Below are 16,540 nucleotides of genomic sequence, written 5' to 3'. Positions count from 1 at the left end.
ACAGAATATCAAATCAGAAATTGTTTCTTCAAATATTAAGGTTACATAACGTTTCAAAAGTCTTCTAATCTTGAAATTGAATTTGATAATTAGAAGATACTTACAACTTTGTATGTGAATGTTAATATGTGTGTTTCTTTAGCTGGCCTGGGAAGAACAGGAACACTGATTGCCTGTTACATAATGAAACACTACAGGTTCACACATGCTGAAGCCATTGCTTGGATAAGAATATGTCGACCAGGCTCTATTATAGGACCTCAACAACACTTCTTGGAAGAGTACGTGCATGTCATTTGCTACTAGGAATCAATTGCTTTTCTTACAGATCTTTCTGCCTACTGGAGTTGTATATTACTGCCTTTCATAAGATATTTTAAGTTAGCTGAGATTGAGATGAATTTAATAGGCAGCAATCATCTTCTCTGGAGTACTGTAAGTTTTGTTGCCTTCCGGGACAGAGGTGTCAAGACTCTGTTTTTGTTCTAAGGGATTTGAGAGATAAAGACAAATGTTTTGGCAATATCAATTTGTATGTTGATATAACAAAGAGTAAACGTTTGTTAAAATGTTGAAGTAGGAAGGATAGGCTATGTAACTTTAAGCCTATGATGACACTTGAAATTACCATAGTAGAAACTGGTGTTACTTTTCTTTCTTGTAACTAGGGATTAAATAAGTATGTGGCGGAGAGCTTACAGTCTCTGTCAGTTTTCTAGCATGATGTATGAAACATTTTTTACTTGGAGCTAATAGCTGTTAGCAAAGCTTAAATGTATGGTTTTAATATACTTTCTTCTTAAAATTGTCTGTATCCTTTGTTTTGAAAACAGGTTACAGATATTTAGAATGAGAGAGTCAGAATTTGACCCCGAGTGATTCTAGCTGGAAATAATGGGCAAAATTATGCTGGCTTTAGTAATGTTGATGTTTATTTAATTGTTTTAATTTCATAGTGGCTTTTACATTGTGTACTTCTATAGCATTCATGCTGATTTGAGTTGATATCCTGCTGATATTTAGCTGAAGGCATTTTCATTATTGTGAATAAATAACGCTATATAAATATAGTAAATCATTATCTGACCTTATAGCTAAAATGCATAGGTTACGAGATAAAGAAGTGTTACTAAATTCATAAGAGAAATGGAGCATGAATTAGGATTCTGATTTGCTTTCTACTCTGGAATGGGTGCTCCTTTATTTGAGAGGAGGCCACCCGTTGAAAATACTGTGAATCAAAAACTTTCACAAACCACAAGGGCTCTCTGAAGGCAGTTTAAGCTTTGGATGATGGGTTTTTTCCACAAATGAGCACGATTGAGTGGAAGATAAGAAATGGAGGATTATCAAGTACTATTCACTTGAGATGAGAGAAACAGGACCCATGTCTTTTATATAGTGGCCTTTAAATAGTTTAATTTGGTAGATAGGCAGAGATCTTTCAGATTTTTTTCATTCATATCTATTTTTGTAGTGAAGAGCTGTAGTAAAAGTTGTAAATTTATTATCTGAATTGCAATAGTTATCTATTTTTGATATTCAGACAAAATTCAAGTCACCAGTAGTGTCAAAATAGGAATGAAGAGGAAGGAGCTAACATTGGTTTTAGCAGTCTAATGTAAAATGTCTCAGGACATTTTAGCAGTCCTGGCCTCAGGATTACAGTGTTGCATCTGACAGAAGTCTTACTTATTTGTTGTCTGTGCCTTCACAGACCTCAAAGCTTCATCTCTTCAGTCTTTTGAAAAGGTGATTTTTATTTTTTTTCCTTTTTTTTTTTTTTTTTGTTTGTTTCTTGACACATCTCTTGGCTCAGAATGTCTCAAATGACTTAGCTACTGTGAATACAATTAATCTTGAAAGATTTCCAAAGTGCTCAAGTTCAAGCATGCACTCTAGGCTACTACTGTTAGGTGGATTAAGTGGTGCCATTTTCTCCATCATTTCCACTTCATATTTTCTTAGGATATAGCGAAAGCTCTGAAAGTGTTTACCTTTCCCATTTGTTGTTATGTAAGCTTGAGTAATTGGCTCAGGCTACTGATTAAGGTAAACTTTCCAGTGAAAGTATCTTCTCACTTAATTCCCTAGGTGTTTTTTGTTGTTGTTTTTTTGTTTCTTTGTTTTTTTTTATAGGAATTTAATATTAATATTCAGCTCAGCTTATGTGCATTGCAATTAAATGATGATTATTTTTGCCACCTGTCTAAAGCATATCAACTTGAATTTTCTGAAAACTGATGCCAGAGACCTGTTCAGTTTTGCATGACTATGACCCCTTTCGCTGTGCAAGCCAGTAGTAGTTTTACATTAGTCATGTACGCAGAACTCCATGATAATGTGAAGTTGAAGTGCACTATCATTTATTCTTTATGTATATAAAAACATTATTTTATATGATTTTTTAAAATGGCTTCTAAAAACCTTTAAGTATTATTATGAATTCCAGTTTAGATTAATTATTTTCCTATTATGGCTTTGTACAATAACACTTCAGCATCTGTAATACTTTTTTTGACTGCAGACTTTCTAAAGATTCTGTGGTTGTTTTCTGTTAACCACTTAAGATAATTTTTCTAGTGATAGATGCGTCTTTTTTTTTTTTTCCAGACAAAGATGTACAAAAGATTCTAACATAAGCAGTCTGTAACAGTAGCATAATTTCATATTGTTTGTGTGCAAATTTGATATTAATAATTTGCTTTGAATCCAAAAGGAAGCAAGCAATGTTATGGCTGGAGGGAGATCTCATACAATCGAAACAGAAACAGCGAGTAGTTGATGGAAACATTAACAGAGTTCTCTGCGGTTTGAATGATATGTCAATCAGTGACAGCCTGAATAAAGTGCAAGACTTGGATCAGTATGGGGAGGTAAGGATTCGTAAGTTTCAAGCAAGCAGAGATGGATCTGATTGTAATAACTAGAACATTTTGAGGTTTTTGTTGCTCTTGGACTTGTTAGTATTTTCTTTTTAAAATGTGATGATTATGAGATCTATATGTTTTGAGAAAATTTGAGAAAAAATAGAAAAAGTTTGGATTATATTTAGAAGATTTTCATGAAGGGAGTGTATAGATCACTTTTTTTTAGACTTCAAGTAGGTGTGCATGATTTCAAATCTGCCTTCTATGTTTTTCAGTCTTTTTTTTTTTGTTATTTTGAGAATGGGAAAAAAAAATCATTTTTCCAATTGGAAATCAGTTTAGTCTGAGTTTCTAGCTGATAACATGTGAATGTACAGATGCCCATTCTTTTATTGCAGAATAGTGGATTACTGCTGTTATGTGTACACTTACAGTAAGAATTTGACAATTATATGTTTAAAGGAGAAGCATGGACTGAGCTACAGTGAACGTACTTCTGTTTCTTAGCCAGTAAGAATTCCAAATGTAGCTTCCTACAGCTGTGAGAAGTGAGTTAGAGAAACTTAAAATTCATTTGATCATCCTGTTTTAGCTCTGTATTAACTGAAGAGCTTTCTTATATGATGTAAAAGACCAGGAAAACAATGGGCATCTTCAAATGGTACCTTTACAGAAATGCATTCAAGATATTCAGGTTACAGTGGATCATATAATAGAGGACTATTTTATACTGATAACTGTTGCCCTTTTTGAAGTTCAATTTGTGGCTTAGAATCTGTAAAGTTAAGTATCTAGATTGCCAGTGAGAGAATATAACGCTGCATTGGGATGATCTTCCTTGCCTAATGAAAACAGCTGGCACATCCTATATGGATAGGTAAAAATAATGGTTTTGAATCTGAGCTATTCTAACTTTACTGAATCCAATACAGCAGCTTATGTACAGATTCAGAGCATAAATTCAGAGCTTTTTTTCTACTGTAACTTCCTTTGTAGTATGATTTTCAGGTTTTTACAGGTATAATATTAAAGCTGTTAACATTCTGAACGCTATATTTAAAGTGGCATTTGATTCAAGCATCCTGAACTGATTCTGAGCTTAGAGTCTGTAAAAAGCCTGTGTGAACACGTATTTGTGCAGCACCACGTTTTATTCACTAGAACTGTGCATAGATGGAGTAGTGCCCCATCAATGAACAAGATGGTAGATAAGCCTTTTGTGGAGGGGATACTTAGTACTCAGAAACTATTTTGCTCTTAAGACTTTTTTTTTTTGCTTGCATACTTTTTTTTACCAGTATGATTTTGAAGACAAAGAAGGTGTGGAAACTAAGGATGGCCTGACACAGGGAGATAAGCTTCATGCCTTAAAAAGTCGGAGACGGCCATGTTCTACAACTGGAGCTCTGAGGTAATTATGTAATTCTGAAGTGATTTGCAATTTTACATTCATATCTTGCTATCAGATCTTCATAGAAGTGCACAGTCTTGTTTAAGCAGTTGTACTAGTTGTGCCACTTCTGTGGTGGAAATATCCGTGCATGTGTATATTAGTTGCAGATTTCTTTTATTAATATATTCCTTTGTTTTCTGTCTTCCTGTTCTGATTAACTACTTTAAACACTACTTAGTATTTAGTCATGGAAGGTAAAGCAGAAAAATATTTTGAAAACTTCAGATTTATGTTTATCTAGCATTTTAAAACTTATATTGCTAACAAAAATGTTCTTTAATTTTTGTAGTTATTTACCTCTATTCTTTATGTAAATTTTGAATCTTTCAAGATCTGTAAAAATGGAAACTTTAGAATTAAACCTGCAATTGTTTAAACCTTATAACTTTTTAAATAATCATCAATAATTTTTAACTCTTATTAGTTTCATACTTTAAAACCCATATGAAACTTGCAATTAGACCTTAAATAAAGTTTTCCTTTGATTCATAAGATTGCTTCTTTGGTTTCTTTAGGCTGCAAGAAATGAAACTGCACACCAGGTCCATATCGCAACCTTTCAGGTATTCAAGATATTATCTATTGTGTTAAATTGGAATTATAATTGTTTACCATTCCAGTCTTCTATTTTCAGTGTTCTGAGTTATGCATATTATATCAAGTGATCAGTAGTTTCAAATTTCTGAGAGATGTTGGGGAATAAACTTTCTTAAACAGCTGGAAACAGAAAAAAAATTAACAGACGGGAGTACAGTTTTACTTCAGAGACACCTTGAATTGTCCTTGATAACTGGCACACACAAGTAGTTTCCCCAGTCATAATTTCTGATATCTATGCAGTTGTATAGTGAAGGATAGTTGGTTCGTGGCCACTTTATTTCTGTAAAAATACTTCTCTTAAAGCCTAAATCAGCTGATCATTGCCTTGTGTCAAGCTTTTCTTTGTAGATGAGATAGAGATACAGCTTAGTGCATACAATAAATATTTTTTATATATATGTACAAGAGATACCTGATGATTGTTTTTTTTGTTTTACTTCTTTTTGATAGTTTAATCCCTTACCATTGCATTTAAAATACAGTACAAAAAAAAAAAAAAACAAAATTGTCCCTATAAAGCATTAATATGAAGAAGAACACATTACCTTCAATTCTATTCCAGCCTGGATTTTTGAGGTCATAGAATGGTTTGGATTGGAAGGGACCTTACGATCATCTATTTCAAACCCCCCTGCTGTAGGCAGAGACACCTCCCTGTAGACCAGGTTGCTCAAAGCCCCGTCCATCCTGGCCTTGAATGCTTCCATGGAAGGGGGCAGTAACAGCCTCACTGGGTGACATATTCCAGTGTCTCACCACCCTTACAGTAAAGAATTTCTTCCAATATTTAGTCCAAATCTACCCTCTTCCAGTTAAAAACCATTTCCCCTTGTCCTGTTGCTATATGCCTTTATAAAAAGTCCCTCCCCAGCTTTCCTGTAGGCCCCCTTCAAGTACCGTAAGGCTGCTATAAGGTCCCTCCAGAGCCTTTTCTTCTCCAGACTGAAGAACCCCAGCTTTCTCAGCCTGTCCTCATAGAGGAAATGCTCCAGCCCTCTGATCATTTATTTTAGCCCTTCCTCTGGACCCGCTCCCACATCTCTGGGGGCTCCAGAACTGGATGTGGTACTCCAGGTGGGGTTTCACAAGAGCAGAGCAGAGGGGCAGAATCACTTCTCTCAACCTGCTGATCACACTACTTATGCAACCCAGGATACAGCTGGCCTTCTGGGCTGCAAGTGCGCATTACTGGCTCATGTTGAATCTTGCATCAACCGACACTCCCAAATCCCTCTCCTCAGTGCTGCTCTCAAGCCATTCTTCGCATAGCCTGTATCTGTGCTTGGAATTGCCACAGTCTGAAGTGCAGGACCTTGCACTTGGATGAATTACTCCAGATGTCTACTCTTGGAGGACTTCTGTTTACCTTTTCTTGGTGTGAAGTATTTTTGCTCTGTCATTTCTTCTGTGCATGTAGTAAGAGACTTGTACCCGAGGTGTTTTGTCCCTAACGTCTGATCGCAATACTTCTCAGTCTAAGGATCAAGAGAATGTCATGGTGCTGCTAAGAGACTTGTTCATTAACTTTTATTAAGCTAATATTGATTGCTATAATGCTGTCCTTTTTATTGAATAGTTCAGTGCACCTTACTTACAGAATTTGGTCACTACAGATCACATGCTATGAAAAGCTGTGTTTCATGCAACTTAATAAAAGCTCTACTATCACCAGGAAAATTTGACTTAAAACTTAGTTATTTGACTTAAGAACTTTAGTTTTTGAACGTGAGTCTATATATTGAGTATCTATGTGTTTGAGATGTCTATTTCAATCATAATCTTATTTCTTACTGAAACTCTGCTACTTTTAGACTGAATACTGCAGGCAGCACGGAAGGATCTGTATCTCCATTGAAAGCCTCAAAAATCATGACAGTTAATTCATCGTCTGCAGAAAGAATAAGCAGAATTACTTCATCCTCAGGCTCAAATCTTAAAAGGTTATTTTTTTTTCTTATTTTGATACAAATAGTTATTGAATATTACAATGACTTTCAGTACATATGCAGTCTATGTAGAACTTCTAAGAAGGCTTTGATTTACTTACAACATGATTTGCTGTTCTGCTAGCCAAATTTTGGTTACCTGCACGTTAAGAGATTAATGAGAAATACTACTGGCAAGAGATAATTGCATCCATTCAGAAGCAGTATTATGTTGCTTAATAGAAGCTTTGCAAGAAGCTTTCCTCTAAATCTGTATATTACTAATCTCAGAAGAATACTAAGTAGTAACTGAAATTATTTTTGTGAATCTTTGATTAATTGCCATTCAATTCCATTATTATTTTTGTATGAGGTAGTTATGGATGCTAATTAAAATTTAGGATGATGCATTTTTCATAGCTTCTGGGCACAAATATTTTATTTAAAACAGCTAACTTAATCAATGAGGTATTTCTGGACACCCTATTTTTATTCTCAAATTTTATTATTTTTCTTATTGGCTGATTGAAGACTTGTATCATGTCACTGATTTAAGAAATGAGGAGTTCATAAACTTAAATGGTAGACAAAATACTTCACAGTAGGTCAGTCATTGCCTGTGCATTTAACACAATCTCCTGCATGCACACGTGGTTTGACAGAGATGAAAGCTGGCAGTGATAACGTCTGAGTAAACAATGTTTGGGAACTCCTGACAAAGAATTCTGTTGTTTGTTATTCAAGAGTGAGAAGATGGGGCATTCTGGAATGTGTGCACATAGCTCCATGTTATTCACCTAGTGTCTTCTGAATTATCTGCTATTTTTTGTATGTCTTTGTACATATATTCTTTGTATTTTTTCCCCACATGTGTTTTCCGTTCAGCGTTTCTATAAACTCCAGATTAGCCAGTTCTCTAGGGAACCTGTATGCTGCTTCAGATGATGAGAGCAAAATGACATCACTGTCCTCTAGGACAGGTTTTTCTGTAAGCCAAATCTCCAGCCACTTGAATGGCAGCTTGCAGCTGCCTCGCAGAAATAACCATGAACTGAACAACAACTTGTACAACAGAAGCAGCAATAATGGCAACAACCTGAGCAGCCAAACCAGTTTTCACAGCACCGTGACAGATGAGTATGCATCAAGTCTCCTTTATGGGCCTTACAGCTCTTCCAGCACAATACCAGAGTCGATCAATTCCTGTAAGTTGGCAGTCACAACAACCCTTTCAGGCATCTGACCAATTCTTATCTTTCTTGATTCTCTGAGTGAAGCTGTTGCAAAAAGAAATCTCAAACTAGCATGATTTTCTGACTTCCTTTAATATTTCTTAACAGCAACTTGTCTGTTACCTTTTTTAATTAACTATCATTTCAACTGCTTCTTTTTCTGCTTCTTTTGAGCATCTGCATCACAGAGGTTTCATGAAAGTAGTTCATCCCTAAACTCAAAGTATTTTAATCTTCATGAAGTAATAGATCTAAATAAACTTTTGTATATATCATACTAAACGGAAAACACTGCATTCTGAAAGCTAGAACTTGCTTAAAAGATGAGCGTTCTTGACACGATACCCAAGTTCTTTTCTAACAACAAAGGAAAAATATTTTATGTCAGTACATTTCCAATGGTCTCACCATTTTACAGAATCATAGGACTGTTTGAGTTGGAAGAAAACTTTGTCATTTAGTCCAACTCCCTGCAGTGAACAGTAACATCTACAGCTAGATCAGGTTGCTCAAAATTAGCTTTTATATCTCGTCAGCTTTGCTGCCTTGGACTTATTTTGTGCCCCTTTTTCTGTGTGAAGGAGTATGCAGAAAGGGGATGCGTGAATAAATTAGAGCTCTTTACAAATTGCAGAGAGAAGAGATTAGAAACAGTTCTGTTTTGAAATCAGAAATAACTGTATGTGCTGATTATCAATTTTAGGGAGAAAAACATTTTTAAAAAATCACATAGAATATCTGGCCTTCAAAGATTTGAGATTTGATGTCCTACTAATTATAGAAGTTACTGCAGTGTTCTTAATAGAATGTATTGTCTAGAATTAATTGAACCCATCTGTGTCTGTTTACACAGTTGGTATATGGCACCACTTAGTGTTCAGAATTCACATGTTTGTAGCTTGGGAGTATAAGTTTCATTCATTTACATTATTCTGTTGTAGAATTAATTTACATGTGGGACTGAAAACTAGCTAGTATAAAAAGTATATTGAAAATGAAGTTACTGTGAGGGAACTCAATACCTATTAGATGTTCTGTATTCTAGTTTTGATCTATGTTTGCACTGGAAAAGGAGTAGAGATGCTGTGCTAGGATGTGCATCCACTACATCCACTGGTGGATACTAGCCTATCTGCAAAGAAACGTTAATGTTCCACGATCATAAGATCACTAGGTGTTCTATCTTGAATTTAAATTTGAATTTGAGCCATGCTTTAAACATCAGCATTAGCTTATTGGCTAGGGACTTCTTGAGCATTACCACATCCTTTAAGTTAAACAAAATTGTTTTACCTTTTTAACTGGGCACTGTTTTTACCTGTTATATGGGAACTTAGGAAGCAAACTATATAAATGAGGCTTGTTTCAAGGTGAATGGATAAACCAACTCAGAAATCAAAGTGGTTCTGGAAAAATGGAACTGTTTTGGTTGAACTTGCTGAATTGGTTGAATACTTCCAAGCAGAGATGAGAAGGTGAAAAACTGTTTAGCAAATTGACGATGTTTTATCTAGGATACGACTTTGACTCTTTATCATAAATTCTGATGATTTGGGGAAGTCAGCTTTTCTAGGTAATCCTATTCCTATCTTACGGTGTTCAGCTCTCACGAGAGGATTGACAGAGGCTCCAGCTGATTATGCTGGAACAAAATTCACTATGCAAATAAAGGTAAAGAGCAATCACTAATCCGAACTGAACATTGAAGTGGCAAAACATCTTCTTTTTTGGGTTTCTCACTTCAATATTGTTTCTTTTAAATATATTTGAGCAGTAATTATTTGGAAAGTCAGTCCATTCCCATTCTTTTCTGTTGTATTTTGTGTAAACATGCTGCTAGCAGCAATTCTTTGTTTTATCCAAATTGTAGTTAGAGGTGTATATTATGCATAAATATGTAAAACTACACAGAAAGCCCTAAGGGGAAGGGTTGCTTTATAACTAGTGTTATGAAAAACAAGTTGTTGTTTATAATAGCTCTGAAGTTAGTTCCAGGAGTACCAAATGATAATTGAAACCATGACAGGAACAATAGGCATAGTTACTCTAAGAGCTAAAGCTTTAGAAGTACTATACCTTAGAAACGTAACTGTCTTCTCCTTTTAATCTCTTTGTACTTTTTTGGTAGTGAGTCTATAAGTGGCTTACACTTGTCCTTCTTGACAGTGGTTTATTTTGAAGACGATATCATTTTTTCATGATAGTTGGTCTGAGAGACTGAATATAGTCACACTTCAAGCATTTTCACATTTCATTTGAAGCTTGGTATATGTTTTTATTATGTACTGCTACATTCCTTTATTTCCTTATTTTACTGTCATGAAGACATTTTATCTTAGCTTTGTTTTCTTTTAGTAAGTTGAACTCTTTGCATGTATGACTCTGGTTCAAACACCATTTTGATCATGTAAGAATCCTGTACTGTTTTTTGGTGGTTTTCTCCAGTAAGTAGAGGCAGCACTCAGTTTTCACGTGCTGAAACCTGCTTACCTAGTGGCATCCTGGTTATAAATTAAAAGCTTCAACCATACTGTGTTGGAAATTCATTAGGGTGGCAAGTCCTTGCATAAACAAGATACTGACTCTCACTGTTTAATGTCTTGCATTCCTTGTTCTTTTTTTTTTTCTTTGTAAAACAGCATTTAACTGAATGTAATCATAAAAAGTACAATCTTTTTTAGTTTTTTTTTTTTCCCCCCCATTCCTTATTGGAACCCATTTGCCAATCATGAAAGATTGTTTTTTCATCTTTGGATGTCAGTGGTTGAAGTAATATTTTGCTTGTGGTGGTATTCATCAGTGGTCTTAGGTAAGCTCATGGACAAAACAAAGTAACATCAAGCCTTAATACCTATTCTTGCAGAATTCTGTTAAAAATAGAATTATTTTCAATGATTCCCACTTCACTGTCTTAGATGCTGAATTTATTTGGAGTCTTGTTAACCAAACCTTAGTATTGATGCAATGTGTTTTTATTAAGTTGCACTTATTTCTAATTGGAGTATAAAAGGTAATGCACTTGACAGAAGTCTATCACATACATCAAAAGCTACGTTTATTCATCTAACTTATCAAGGAGCTCTTGAATGATAGGAGTTATATTCCTGTGCTTTTTTATGAGCAGAATTCACTTACCAGAGTCAGATGTCAAACTAACCATCTGTGATTGTACAGGTGTTCTTATTTTAGAAAATCACCTTATCCTCTTCGTTTCTCTTCAGTAGTTCGTTAGCTATTATACAACCAGTGGCGGAGGAGCATTTTAAGATGGTTAGGACAGTAAGTATTCATTTCTAATCAATGCTCTTCAGTCTCACTAGTCTCTTGAGAGAACAAGGAACTTAATTTAGGTGATGCAAGTACATAATTCTTTCTTCTAGTATGGAAGAAAACATTTTTAATACCCTTATTTTCTCTTTTTTTGTCATTTAAAATTTTACCACCCATTTATTACTACTACTACTATTCCATATTCTGGTTAAAACAAACAAAAATAACCATTCCTGTCTCTTCCATTTGTTGTCAGCCATGTTTTTGTTTTCCCTGATGGCTTTTGTTCTTTCATTAGAGTAAGCCTGGAAGCAAATCCATTTCATTACATCATATTGTATGCTGATGAATTAAGTGAAAAACTTGATTTCATAGAATAGACAACTTGCCATTCTACCCAAGTAGAATACTTTATTTGCAAACTTAACAAGTGGGATGCTTTGACTAAGCATCATTTCACAATTATAAATTGCAGAAAGTCTTATTGAGTATAACCATGTCTAAGGTACAGTAATAAGATTTCTTTGGATTTATAACTATTGTAAAAACAAAATATCACTCCTTTATCACTCCTTGTATTTTTTTGTTTTTTACCAAGGACTATGTATCTGGGTAATCTTAAGATGAGTCATATTTTGCTTCTATAGCTGCCATGGAAACTGGCAAGATGTAAAAATCTCCCCCCCCAAAAAAATAAAAAAATTGAGAAGCATTACAGTATTCTAAAGTTTAAGTATATGATCTTGATACTTGTAGAAGAGGCTTTCTCAACATTAGGGAATCTAGCAGGGTATAAGACATTTTGCATGGTAAAAAAAGACAGACGGTAGCTTATCTTAGTTATCTGTAAATCTAGCAGACTGAAAGGATCATTTCAAAGGTGTATGTAGATCCTTTTAATATATTCTGATTTATTTTAGTGGATCTTGAGGTGTGGGGTTGTGTGTTTTTTTTTTTTTTTTTTTTGTTTTTTGTTTTTTGCTAATTCTTGTCTTCTATACCACTCCTGTTGCAATAACACTTTGGATCATTCAAAAAGACTTAAATTACTTGCAAGTAGAGGCTTTTATCCTAAAAATATCATGACATAACATTAGAATTTTATTTGCTGGAGGAGAGTGTGTTCACTTCCTGATAGATAGACATAAGTGATATAGGATTGTTGCATTTCAGATGTTTTCAGATGGCTTAGTCCTGAATTTAAATGCATATGAGTATGGTTTTCACACCTAGATGGATCTGTGATTTATTTTCTTTTCCAGGAGGCTTTCAGTGTCTCCTACTGAGGAAGGAAAGTGATAATAATCTAAGCAGTTGCTTCAGCATGAACCTCATTAGAAAGGTATCATTAATGATAGGGAAGTCATCTAATTCTTAGTTTATTTAAATATCAGAAGCTTGGGTATAAAATGCCAAGCTTGATAGTGCTTAAGACCACTGTAAGATTGCACCAATTGCAATAGATAAAGATAAAATCCACTTAACTTTGTTCTCTCTTCATGGCAATTGAGCGTTTCTGTTTTTTTCTTCTTTTTCTCTATTTTAAGAGTTTCTTAAATACAAGCCTGTGACTTGTAACGGTAGATTGGGGCTTTCTGTTTTTAATAAAGCTTTCAGAATTACAGGCTATACTTTGAGTCACTGCAAATAGGAGGTAGGAATGTGAATTTTAAAATAGAAAACTCCTCCATCTGAGATCTGAGAGGAAAAAAAAAAAAAAAACAGTTAACAGGTTTTGAAATATTAGTCAATCTCTTTGGACAGTGTGAGATGTTAAGAGCATTAATTACTTAACAGCAGAAGTCAGAAAAAAAGAAAAACTAATACCACAGATATATTTAATTTTTCAAATTAGTCTGCATGCTGTGTATGCTGTACAACAACTGAGTTGTTAGAACTGTTATTGTGTTTTGGAACCTTATGGGAAGTATAGCAAATTAATCTTACTCTGGGAAAAAATGCTGCTTAAACTTAATTCTTCACTGTATTCCAAAGAGGATTTGAGACATTAGGAAGAGCTTTTTGCTCCTTTGAGGATCATTAATTGAACAGAAGTTTTAAGTATACATTAATGAAGGGATATTCCTTCTGTTGGTCTCTTACATATGTAATAAATGGCTCAACAAATATTCTCACCAAAGCTCATGAAGTCAGAATGATTAAAGAACCGGGGGGGGGGGGAATAAACTCCTCTGACTGTGTATTTAATGCCTGTAGTAAAGAAAAAGAATGCTCTTTACATCTGCTCTGTTTTACAGAAAATTTAGTATTACACAATACCTTTTTGTCAAGTCCATTTGGTACTAAAACCAGACCCCTATTAGTCAGTGATGTTCAAATCTCTATGTGCTGACATAGGAAAGACTACCCAGATAATCTCAGACCTTGAAGATGAGAAATGTGTACCTGAAAGACAACCTCAGAAATATATTTTGTTTAGTTTTGGTGGACAGCAGAAAAAAAGGTAGTGATACTAGGGCTTTAAAAGCTTATTATGTGCTTTTTCTACTTATAGGTTTTGCTATGGATGCCAGAGACCATTTCTACAATGACAAGTTAGTTATAGTGGAAAAACAGAGAAGACATCTAAGGTTCTGAGTTCTTAGGACTCATGTTGGTCTCCAGTAGTTTTCTCTAATCCTACTGATTTTATGCAGTTTGAAAATATAAGGGTGGGATGTAGAGTGTGGATGAGTTACGTTTATTATTACCTATTTGTTTATAACCGTGCCAGTAGAATGAAGAGCTCTCAAATAAGATTTTATGATCATCACAACAACTTCCTGACCACATTTGTATAGGAGGTAATAAAACATTTGGATGTCATGTGAACCGATTACTGATTTAGTAAGAAAACTTTAATAGAACCAGTAATGCAAATAAATATAGTAGGCTTGTGGTGCTGTAATGTTTTTCCCCTTGGTAATTAGCTACACAGCATGAATTTCATATGTCACTGTGTGAACCAACACCCAGACCAACACCTCGGTCTTCCACAGTAGCACTTTAATTCCCATTTGGGATAAATGGAAGCAACTCAATTCTCATAGCTGCAATCATACATTTTCCCAATACGCCTTTAAGGTATTGTCTTAAGGTGTAATATTATAGATTTTTTAGTATTCTTTCCAAGGAACTCTATAATTTGGTTTGGAGAAGTGTAGATACAGAGAAATTGATGGATTTTTAGCATCCAATTTTTGAGTTCCTAGCATTTTTTTTTACCTAAATCAGAATGCAGAAATTCAGATTTCCTTCCAACTGTTCTTTTTTTTTTCCTCCTTACTGTCATTCCATTCTTCCCTATCTTGAAGTGCAAAATACATATTAAATACAAGTATTACCTCAATGAGTTTTAATCAGTTTTTCTTCTCTGCACAGTCCCTTCAGTCTGAATATGTTCAGTACTAAAGCTTTGCTGCTTTGGTGAAACCTGCTGAGTTCTTACCGTGGAAATCCTTCATGAAGAAGAATTTAAGGAAAGAAGCTGCTCATGCCGTTGAGGAGTTTTCAATAAAAGTTGTATTAAAACCATAACACCAAGGAACAACTTCTCAACAGACAGAAATTTCTTATTCATGACTACTGCAGATGCACTGAAGTTGTTTTATGGAAATTATTCCTCCATATTATATACAGATCTAAATTTTTAATGTTGAAACTACTTGAATATATTTCTAATTAATTTCATTATGACTTTATTAACTTGTGTACAGTCTTAAAATGTATTGAGAGAATATTTTATTAAGCAATATATATAAGAATTATGTAAAAATTAGAATGTTTTAATTTAGTTGTTCACTTTGCTACCAAAATGTGTATTTTAAAGAATTTTTACATGTTTATCAAAGATATTATTTTTTTAATGAACAAGAGGTTTTTCTTGTTTTATGGGTCCATTATTGCTTAAAGGCTAATGTAATTACCTCTTTCGCTGATTGGTCTTCTGATAACTTGGTGGAAGTCTAACTAATGAGACTAGTTATTATGCTATCAACTGAAAGCACTTGGATACATAGTCTGCTTTCCACATTCAGCTGCTGATGTTTCATGAGGAGATGCTATGAAAGAAAAATGAGTTACATTGCAACCTTCATCATCACTGCAAAAAGAAAGTAACTTAGCTGATTATTCAGTTAATTAATACTTTTTCATTTTACTTTAAAGAATTGTTTTAACTTTGAAACGTAGAATGTTAAATTATGCTATGCAATGTCAACTGCAAAAATGAAGACAGACAAAGCATACTGACAAAGTAAGAATGTTTGTATTTGGCTGTGCTGCACACTTGCATTTTGCAAGTTTCAGTAGCAAAGCACACCGAAGTGAATGTTTGGAAGTATACTGAATTGTCACTTAGTGACTGGATGTTCTATGAACCTTTGAATTTGAAAACTATTGTCAGATATATAGGTAGTTTAAACTGCTGTGTCACACAACGGTTTTGTTAGCAGTAAGGATATTCTTTAATACATTAGCTGCAATTAGGAATGAATCTTTGAATGAAATGATCTTACAGCGAAGTATTACAGATCATGTAGAAGTTTTTCAGAATTCCACAAATGCGATCACAGCAAAAATAATAATAATAAAAAAAAGCATCTGTGAAAACTAGAAGACAAACACAAAACAGATTTGTTAGCCATGAGTTTTTCCTACATCTACAGGAACATGAAAATAGAACTTATTGATTTGTCAGTCTTTGTTTCTGAAGACGTGAATGATCTGCGTTTGCCCTGCAACTGAAGTTGCCACCAAATTGCTACATAGTTATACTGAAAGTGTTAATGAGCAATACTGAGAGCAGCTCTAGAAATCACTGAATAAAACTTACATGCAATACTGTACTTTTCCACAATTGTGTATATGTAAAATATACACACACAAAGTAGCATATGTGTGTGCATATATATATATATACAACATACTATATATGAATTATAGATTAATGGTAAGGTAATTCTACCTCTTATGAAAAAAAGTCATGTGCTTTGTTATAAATTTCCTTTAAAAAAAATTGTTTCATTTTGGAATGTAGATATATGTACATGTATACAGCTAATTGATAATAAAATGCATATATCAGCCAGCTTCCTTGTTTCTTGTCTTAATTAACCTTCATTGGAAAAGAAATGAGTATGAGGGGTATCTTCTACAACTAATCTTTCTAGTTAATATTCCTGTATTTGT

The 16,540-nt window shown here is 34.1% G+C and overlaps 1 protein-coding gene across 5 annotated transcripts in view; it reads left to right on the top strand.

Moving 5' to 3' along the window:
* The window catches only part of CDC14A (cell division cycle 14A), a 54,858-nt gene extending 38,417 nt beyond the window's left edge, over positions 1–16,441 (top strand). For 2 of the 5 annotated variants that reach the window (XM_048945456.1, XM_048945455.1), the window contains 7 exons: positions 143–281; positions 2,720–2,876; positions 4,169–4,281; positions 4,839–4,886; positions 6,735–6,863; positions 7,734–8,053; positions 13,866–16,441. In XM_048945456.1, the coding sequence (XP_048801413.1) occupies positions 143–281; positions 2,720–2,876; positions 4,169–4,281; positions 4,839–4,886; positions 6,735–6,863; positions 7,734–8,053; positions 13,866–13,948 (989 nt within the window). In that variant the 3' untranslated portion in view covers positions 13,949–16,441. The remainder of the gene's footprint in view (positions 1–142; positions 282–2,719; positions 2,877–4,168; positions 4,282–4,838; positions 4,887–6,734; positions 6,864–7,733; positions 8,054–13,865) is intronic. The other 3 variants (XR_007377106.1, XM_048945457.1, XM_048945458.1) reach the window with 3 other exon arrangements.
* Positions 16,442–16,540: the final 99 nt, after the last annotated feature.

The sequence above is a fragment of the Lagopus muta genome, chromosome 5 (assembly GCF_023343835.1).
Source record: "Lagopus muta isolate bLagMut1 chromosome 5, bLagMut1 primary, whole genome shotgun sequence".
Taxonomy (NCBI): Eukaryota; Metazoa; Chordata; class Aves; order Galliformes; family Phasianidae; genus Lagopus; species Lagopus muta.
Note: the sequence above shows the minus strand (reverse complement) of the source record. Positions and strands in the feature narration are given on the sequence as shown.